At 40.3% G+C, this 10135-nt stretch overlaps 1 protein-coding gene across 4 annotated transcripts in view; it reads left to right on the top strand.

Annotated features, from left to right (window-relative positions):
• Positions 1–4658: 4658 nt before the first annotated feature.
• The window catches only part of LOC308101880 (type II inositol 3,4-bisphosphate 4-phosphatase-like), a 41765-nt gene continuing 36288 nt past the window's right edge, over positions 4659–10135 (top strand). For 3 of the 4 annotated variants that reach the window (XM_080451404.1, XM_080451403.1, XM_080451402.1), the window contains exons 1-4: positions 4659–4694; positions 6079–6293; positions 6531–6589; positions 8859–8940. In XM_080451404.1, coding sequence (XP_080307530.1) covers positions 6188–6293; positions 6531–6589; positions 8859–8940 — 247 coding nt within the window. In that variant the 5' untranslated portion in view covers positions 4659–4694; positions 6079–6187. Of the gene's footprint in view, positions 4695–6078; positions 6294–6530; positions 6590–8858; positions 8941–10135 lie in introns of those variants that run through there. The other variant, XM_080451405.1, reaches the window with a different exon arrangement.

The raw sequence follows: 10135 nt of genomic DNA, 5'->3' as shown, positions 1-10135 counted from the left end.
TCTGATGTCAAAAACAAGGTTATATATATAAAAAAAACATCATTAATGCATTACGATGTAGTTATTACTGTGACAGGATGTTTGACCATTTGCCTTGCTTCTGTGTTTCTTTAAACATGCTGAGACTGCACACATAAAAAAATATATATATATATATATTATATGCAACAATCCATCCATCCAACCATCCATCCATCCATATCCGCTTATCCGGAGTCAGGCCATGGTGGTGACAGTTCTTCATACTGCGGTATCCCGAGGCATTGCCAGGCCAGCGTGGAGATATAATCACCCCATCCGGTCTCTGGTATGCCCCATGGCCCTCATCCCAGTTGGACGTACCCCAAGGACCCAGGAAGCAATCCGTAGTAGATGCCAAAGCCACCTTAACTGGCTCCTTTCCACATAAAGGGTAGACCCGTGTCTCCCTCCCTTGTCACATGTAACATTATTGCAATTTTTAGAATAAATTAATAAACATGTCACTTACAGTTGCACTGACTTATTTGACATATGCCTGTGACAAAGATGAGAAGGAAAAGAGAGAGAGAGAGAGAGAGAGAGAGAGAGAGAGAGAGACAGAGAGAGAGAGACAGAGAGAGAGAGAGAGAGAGAGAGAGAGAGAGAGAGAGGGGGGGTGGTCTTGGCTTTCTTCGTAGACCTGACAGAGATGCTGAATGAACTGAATTTACAACAGGGGTATAAACCTTCATGATTGGCCCAATTCCAATCCGCTCCCTTACAGACTCGCTGACTTTGGCGCGCGTTCATGTGAAGTCTGCGAGGCCTTGAGGCTGAAATGGGTAAGGGCAGGTCTTCGTTAAGAGATATAGTCTGTGACCTTGGAGGGCATGCGCTCTTTTAGCTCAAAACACATGCCGAGAAAGGCCTGACTTCTAGGTGAAAGGCGACAGCTTGACACCACAATTGAGCTGCACAAAACCTCATCATAAGAAAAGTAATATGATTTGGGCTTATGCAAATTGTTACACATACAAGTAATTATTAATTGATAAAGTAGATAAAAACAGACCTATCAAGTCCACCCTGTTGTAACAATTGGAATACGTCAAAAGAATCAAAAGGTGATCAAGTCTTTTACCCCATGACATTATCCAAAAGAAAGAGACGAGAATAGGCAGACCTTACATTGCTGAGTGAATAATGAATCTAGAGTGAAGCGAAAAGGAAGAAAAACATTAATTAGATTACATACATACATACATTTAATTTCTTCTAATTATTAAAGGACTGTATATTGTTATAAAGGACTGTGATTTTTAATTGAAAGATTAAATGGGTTCTATTTTTATTTATTTTATTGAAAGAAAGGACACCACATCACATGTTCCCGAAATGTACTGAAAGGAGCAGGTACCCTGCATCCTGCCAATAACTTTACTGTAATTATAAACAATATTAGCAGATTTGTCTTGTGGAATGGTTCCAAATTAACCCCACAGTATGATCTGAGCAGCGGAGTAACATCACAGCTGGGCCCGAGCCACCTTGAAGCCAAGGGCAGAGGAGAATCCTGAAGTCTGATAGTGGTTGTGAAGCCGTGTCTGGTTCCCCTTTCACAGCCTCAGCCATACGACCTCATACAGCCGCCGCCACGGCTGAGTCACCATGCATTCACAACTTCACAACTTCACAAGGTATAGATGTCTACAGTTAGAAAACATGTGATAGCCTTGCACCAGTGATAGCTTCATGAGTGCTATCATGCATTTTAATTTATAGCACTAACCGAACATTTGATGGGTCAATATATGAAAATAAATTAAAAAATGTAAATATATCAGAATGAATCCACTATTAAAATGGTGATGTTATCTTTATTAACTTCGCACCCCCCCCCCGTCGACATATACATATACATACAAATACATATACATATATACTTCCCTTCCCTTTACCCCATTGTTGCGTGTTGTTGGGATGTATATGTAAGCAACACACACACACACGCACGCACGCACGCACGCACGCGCACACACACACACACACACACACACACACACACACACACACACACACACACACACACACACACACACACACACACACACACACACACACACACACACATAGGGCAGACAGAGACATGGTTATTAAATCATGCAATAAACAGATCTACAAGGGGAGAGGAAGGTCAATTTTTTTTATCAAGTTCATCTACAACAGCCAGGTTGTCCGGCATGGGTGGGTTATCTGATGACCCCCCAGTTAGTCATGCCGGAGACCATGCTGGTCTTTGAGCCTGTGGCTCAGGGTTGGTGGCAGTCTGCGACCCTTTCGGCCATCTTAACCTATAGCTTGCCAATGTGTGAGTTTGAAAGGGAGTGCTGGCCTGGGCCGTAGCGTGACGGTCCAGGCCCCCTAGGCTGCAATGCCAGCCTGACAGCGTGTCGCGGGTTCGACTCCTGTTCCCGACGACCTTTGCTGTGTGTGACCCCCCCATCTCTCTCCCCATTTCCTGTCAGACTACTTTCCCTATCCCTCTCTAAATAAAGGCATAACAAAGCCCAAAAAAATCCTCTAAAAAAAAAAGAGAGGGAGTGCTTGGTTTGGCTGGGGACATTGACCACATGACCAACACTGAATTTTAGAGGCTACTCCAGGTCCGGGAGCTAGGTGTGACTGGAGTTCTGGGTCTCAGAGACATAGTTATAGATAAGATATTAGCCATCTGCTAGGAAATAAGTAGATATTATACAAACTACTCAGTGCTGATGTAATGGAATGCTGTTTAGGAGCTGATTCGATGGGATGCTGTAGTGATACAGAGGTCGCCTGGAGGCACAAGAAGCACAGGAGAAGTCAACGGTGGCAATTATGTATAGATAAATGGGATTTGGATAATGGATGGGGCTTCTACTATCATTTGTATCCCCTCTGTTGATACACACAATGTATTTGTGTGTGTCAAGGATTAAATGACAATTACTTTATATTTGTATTAGGGTTGAGAGATGCTGTTCCAAAGTAATAACACAAAAAATGCACCAGGGACCAGAAGACAGCAAAAGTTGTAAAAACTATGGAGACATATTAGTGAGTCAATCTTATGCGCTAAAGGTCAGGTCAAGGTCAGTCTTGCACCTCCTTCTCATCCAAGCATGCAGGCAGCAGATATGATCACTGGTTGATATGGGAATGACATGTACAGTATTCACCTCACCATTGACATGCAGCTGTTTGTTGTAACCTACAGCGTAGCAGGTATGCTAGAATCGGCTGGTACAGTTCTATGATTGTGCATCCCGGTGGGATCCATGTTATACAGTCATTCCCCAGCTGCAATGCAAAACCGATGCGAGGTTCAGCACTGGAAATGCAGGCAAAGTCCTGAGTGAAAGCGATGAGTGCCTTTTGAAGTGTATCAGCAGCCCTCTTAAAGTGGCTTCTGTCAACTGGGCCAAAGACATTTGAACACATAGAGCAGTACCTGGACACTGCACATCTCCATCCTACTGGCTGACAGTGGGTAGACAACTTAATTCTTCCGTTCCTACACTTCACATCCACCAATTTGAATGTTCAGAGAGACAAAGGTGATATATATTAACTTGTCACCTTCTCTCTCATGGAGCACATGATGAAGTACTTCTTCCTTGCTGGCCATGTGAAGCATGCTTGATATCTATAGCCTACCTGCTGAACATGCATGTGCTCCATGCAGTTGTGTAAAGTAAGTAACTAGTACATTTACTCAAGTACTGTACTTAAGTATAATTTTGAGGTATTTTTTACTTAACTAGGGTATTTCCAGTTTTCAGTACTTTTACTTATACTCCACTACAATTATTTGAAAACTTGATTTACAAGTTTCTTTGTAGATTTGTATTATTATTGCAAAACATGTACCAACATGAACCACTTCAACCTTATATACATTTTGGCCATTTGAAAATAGCCAATCTACAATGCATGTACATTTTGAATTCCGGACTTTTACTTGTAACAGAGTATTTCTACAATGCAGTATTGATACGTTTAATTAAGTAAAACATGTGAGTACTTTTTCCACCACTGGCTCCATGCCAATAGGCTAAGCCAGACATTATTGTTATTATGTTCACAGCTGTCTAATGTCTTTCAGGATATTAAGTGGTGTTTGGGTGACACCTGGTGGTTGATTTGGGTAATTGTCGAGGAGTTGCAATCTCGTGAGACTGGGGTAGCTTTTCGTCTCGCTTTCAACTTCCGAGCGTTACAATGCAGTGTTGCCGTGTCTGCTTTTTATAAGCGATTTTGGGCTTGTTTTGCTGTAAAGTTGCTTGTAAATATTGGTTAGTTGCGGGTTGCAGTTTTTTGGGCTTGTTTCTAAAGTGTATGCGCTTGTTTCCTAATGTTTTAATTATTATTTAAACCAGTGGTTCTCAAATATTTTCACGAACATGTTTTGTGCCAGCCAGGGAGCATTTTGAGTTGTTAGAATGTTAAAAAAATAAATAAAATAAAAATCCAAATATTCCACATATTATTGGAAGAGTTTTTGAAAATAGCTTGCAAAGCTTGTAGATTGGCTATTTTCAAATAGCCGATAGGTTTAAAGTGCTATGTGGCTTCTTTTGGGCTTGTTGTCCTAGACTTGGTTGCTTATTTCTTTCACATAATCTGGCAACACTGATCACAACGTTGTTGTTGTTAGCTCATGTAGAATAACTTCATAATATGATCTGTCTCAGGTAAGAATTATTATATTATTACATTATTACACATATAAAACAACTGACACAGTGAAGATTGACGCATTCTATACTGTGTATTCATATATGCATCTCTGAGCGTCTGTTATTGTTGTTTCATTATTGTTGTTTATTGGTGTGGTGTTCTAATGTCAACTACTGTTTGTCGATTCTTAGTGGGAAAAGTATCAATATTGCAATGTTGAAATACTCTGTACACTGTTTTACTTGAGTAAAATTACAAAAGTATTGGTATCAATATACTTAAAGTACAAAAGTAAAAGTACTCATTTTGCAGAATGTCCTATTTTACAAGGGTTAAAAATGTACAAATCTTTTGAAAATAGCAGATCTACAAGCTGACAACGTGAGCTTGTAGATCTGCTATTTTCAAATAGCCAAAGTATATAGGGATGAAGTGGTTAATGCATGTTATGTAATTATAATAAAAAGCTACAAAGTAACTAGTAACTAAAGCTTTCAAATAATTGTAGTGGAGTAGAAAGTATAATATTTGCCTCTGAGATGTAGTGGAGTAGAAGTAAAAGTACTGAAAATTGAAAATAATCCAGTATAGTAAAGATTCCTCAAATTTGTACTTAAGTACAGTTACTTGAGTACACTTAGTTACTTTCCACCTCTGATTCTACTAACACTGATAGAAAACTTTATTTAATTGAAGTTTTCTCTCTCCGTGGTTATTGTTGTATAGTCAGTATCCTATACTTTGTCTCAGTGTACTCTGACATTATAGAACAAATAAACAAACTGTTGGATACAGTCTGTTCCAACACTGCTTTTACACACACACACACACACACACACACACACACACACACACACACACACACACACACACACACACACACACACACACACACACAGTCATCACATGTTGGGAGGGACACATGACACATAGGAATTGTTTGTATCAACTTTCAAGGTTTAATTTGCTTCCAGCTGCTGAACAGCTGGAAGTACTTGTTCCCAGAAAATACTCTTTTTCACAAATGTACATTATTTTTCAGTTTTGATAACCCAAACGTTCTCTGACTGGCAGTTTATCCTTTACCATTGCACCATTTCAGGCTATTCACTGGACTTTAACCAGTGTAGGGTATATATTCAATGCATATTTATTTATTTTTCTATCTATTCAAATTTCTTCATGTCATTTCGTTGATACAAAAAATACAAATACAAATGTATACATAATGAATTAAAAAAAAAACTGCTTCTTGATTAATCGATTAACCTACATGAGTCGGTTATTGGTTCTAAATATAAGTTTCGATATATTTTTGGTTAATTGTCCAGCCCTAAATTATACAACATAACAAAATCATGGTAAAGTGGTAAACTGATTCATGTTTTTGATATATAGATGATGACCTGCACTAAGACCATGATGATGATGAAGAAGATGACAGCGAAGGTCACCACCAGGTGACATTTTGCAGTACTGAGGAGGAGGAGGAGGATGGTAAAAAAAAATGAGGAAGATTAGGGTAGATTGCAGACAGCTGGTGTTTCTGTCTAAAGGACATTCTGGAAACTTCCAGAGAGAAGGAACACTCAGAGTGGGACCAACCCAAACTGGTACATCTATTATTACTTAAGTACAATGTTGAGGTACTTTTACTTTTCTGGAGTATTTCCAATTGTCTATACTTTAACATCCACTTAGTTACTAGTTACTTTTCAGATATAAATTATTATATTATAAAACATGCATTAACCACTTCAGCCCTATTCTATACATAGGCTATTTTACTACTTTTACTTTTGGTACTTTAAGTATATTTTGATGCCAATACTTTTTTTACTCTCTCTCAGGTCTCAGTGAGAGGTTTTGTCGTCTGAGGGGCAACCTGCTGTTCATCATGAAGAAACAGGTGAGAGAGAAAGAGGTGTTTGGTCTCTAGACTCAGTTCTTGTATATTTATATTTAAAACCTACCAGTGTTAAACCCTCTTCAAGATAAAATGTTATTTTGAAAGGCAGCACTTTTCCCATACATATTGATATGAACGTGTGCATTTGAATGGTTAAGTGTTTTCTCCCACATCGTTTTGACAAGAATGGTATTGAATGATGTTTAACTAGAAAAAGTGCTCCTCGGTGCACAGGTCTCCGCCAGGTCAAGTATAGGTTATTGTGGGCCAGCAATGGTCGGAATTCGCCAATCAGGATGGAATATGAAGAATCAGACGGATCCGTCTTGATCACTTGACTATAGAGATAATGTGTGCCGATTTGCGTGATGTTTGGAATACATTTTAGGAGTAATGAAATAAACAGTTTAGCAAAAATCGGCCTCCTGGTGGCGCTTTAATAGGGCAATGTTAAAAGGGTGGCATTTGTTCCTCAACGTTGTGCGAATGTGCGTGTAAAGTTTCACCGCAATCGGACGCTGTGTTCATGATTTGCGTAATTTTGTTCAAAACGGGCAACTCCTGCAAACTTTAGATGTCAATCATAGGCAATCAGGTTGGAATATGAAAAATCAAACAGATCCGTCTTGATCACATGATAATAATAATAATAATAAACTTTATTTGTATAGCACCTTTCATGACATGAAATGCAGCTCAAAGTGCTGATAGAGATCATGTATACTGATGTGCGTGAAATTTTGATAAAATCTGAAGGAGTAATATTAAAAAATGTGTTTTACATAAGTCCTGGTGGCGCTATAAAAGGCAGATGTGAAAAATTCAGGGCAAAGGTTTTTCCTTGGCATCTAGGGAGTGCGTATAAAGTTTTACACAGATCGGTGCAGTTATAGGTAAAAACACAAATCGGCCTGTTGTAGCGCCACCATGAGGCTGATTTGAAAGATTTCAAGTGGCATTTCTTCCTCGGCCTAGTGGGAATGTGCGCTAAAAAATCGGAAATTGCACTCGTTGCACTTGTTCATGATTTGAGGGATTTTGTCTAAAACGGAGTACTCCTGCAAACTTTGGAAGCCAATCTTAGCCAATCAGGATGGAATATGAAAAATCGGAAAGACCCTGTTTGGTTTAATGACTATAGAGATACTGTGTATCGATTTGCGTGATGTTTGGACAAAATATGTAGGAGTACTGTAAAAAAAGAAATGTTTTCAAAAATCGGCCTCCTGGTGGCGCTATAACAGGCCCATGTGAAAGATTTGAGGCAGAGGTTCTGCTCTGGCATCCAAAGAGTGTGTGTCCACTGTTTCGCTGCAATCACGCCAACGGTGCCGGAGATTAACTGTTCACAGACGAATCCACAGACACACACGGACGGACGAACTGACTGACAGGGTGAAAAATGTAGTCTCGGCCATGCCTTTCGGCCTGGTGGAGACAAAAATCAAATCATGTGCTTCTCTGGATCCACATGGGAACAGCGTGACTCCAATGTGGATCTCTGCCTAAAAACGGACTTTACTGGCAGTGTGTACAAGTCATTAAAACCCGATCTGACTGGCAGTGTGCACAAGACATTAAAACCTGACCTTATTGGCAGTGTGCACAAGTCATTAAAACCCGATCTGACTGGCAGTGTGCACAGTAAAACCTGACCTTACTGGCAGTGTGCAAAAGACATTAAAACCTGACCTTACTGGCAGTGTGCACAAGAGATTTGGCACTGATCGGTCGTTTTGGTGAAAGACGGCAACAAAACGTTCAAGCTTTATTTTCATGTCAGTCAGTATGGTCATTGAGACTAAATCAAAGCATCTTATAACTGATAAAGCATTATGATATTCAGTCCTAATCTAGTTAGAATATCAGAAACCTTGACCTCTACTGACTGAGACCTCCCGTGGGTCAAGGACAAGGTCAGAGAGAGAAGGATGAAGGCCGGCTGGACACTGTGGGCACTGTGTCAGGCACCCGGAACTGGTAGTGAGCAAACTGACACTGTGGGAGCCAACCCAAAGTGCAGCTGGGAGGGGAAGGGGTTGCACCGCCTATGTAGACACACTCAGGGATCCAGACGCTGCTACATAGGCGGTGCAAACACACGAGCTAGCAACACTGCAGAGCTCTGGACCCTGATGGTTGATGTAGGCTAATCCGCACTCTCGCATCGCTTCACATCGCATCGCATCGCATCTCATCACATCTCTCTCTCTCTCTCTCTTTCTCTCTCTCTCTTTCTCTATCTCTCTCTCTCTCTATCTGCATGCAGGGCAGTGATCCAGTGGAAGTTCTGGTCTTGGAGAGATGTGATGTTGTGGAAGTTCCACAGAACAACAAACAGCTGATGATCAGTAGGAAACACACACACACACACACACACACACAACCACACACACACACACACACACACACACACACACACACACACACACACACACACACACACACACACACACACACACACACACACACACACACACACACACACACACACACACACACAAACGTACACAGTGCATGTACATTATACACACATCTACACTAGGATGTTGTTTGTTTGAAACACATACGTTTTGCTGTTTCTACTTCATCATCCACACTAATCCGGCGTTTCTGACTCCAGAGATCTTTAAAAACACTGCTGACCATGTTTAGTTTTGACAACTCTTGCGTTGCTTTGTGGGAACGGAGACCTTTTGAAAATAATTACACAGACATTAGATTCCAGGTTAGGTCTTATCATATCAGTAACAACATTATTTTTTTTGTAAATTAATGCCCTATTTGATCATACTACAGCGTCACACAAAAGTATAAAAAATAGCAGATCTACAAGCTCAAGCTGTATCCTGAAAAGTAACCGACATAGACGATATCCTTCCCCGATTCGTCATGTTGCTATACGTGCCCTTTTCCTGAAGAAAAACAGACAATGACTATACTAATTTACCAGTGGAGTGGTTAATTCAATGAATAAGGAATTACAGGCGTTGCTGACCGTGTTGTCTGCAGTATGCTAGCAGCTGTTATAACGTTACATTATATAGTATAAGCTCATAAAATGTGCCCTACATATGACCTTGAAAAACCCACATGTCTCTCTAGAGTATATCTGCATGTTTATGTTCTTAATAATAACATATTATTCTTTCCATTGCAATGCTATGCAATGGAATAAATTACGATTGTATTGAATGACGATTATATTGTATAATGGAGACGATAGCACATCCTCACAGGTCAAGTAGGAATTATGAGGGTAAATTATAGGCTAGTGCCCATCCAGGTTCATGCTCAAACTGCCACCATTCTTAGCTGCTGGAAAACACTTTTCTTATTGATTACAAGATGTCACGGCATGTTACCGGTTTGCCCGGCATTGTAGGGGTTATTGCATTGACAATGCGATCGCTTCTTGTCGTGACTCGTTGATCAACGTGTCCAGGTTTTGGTACCCAGCATTGGCCAGTTTATTGTATTGCATGGGCGAAATAGGCTCTTTCTCCCTCCCTCTCTCTTTCCCTCTGTGAAGTCGCTTGTAAATAT

The sequence above is a fragment of the Gymnoscopelus braueri genome (genome assembly GCF_963280865.1).
Source record: "Gymnoscopelus braueri genome assembly, chromosome: 15".
Classification (NCBI taxonomy): domain Eukaryota; kingdom Metazoa; phylum Chordata; class Actinopteri; order Myctophiformes; family Myctophidae; genus Gymnoscopelus; species Gymnoscopelus braueri.
Note: the sequence above shows the minus strand (reverse complement) of the source record. Positions and strands in the feature narration are given on the sequence as shown.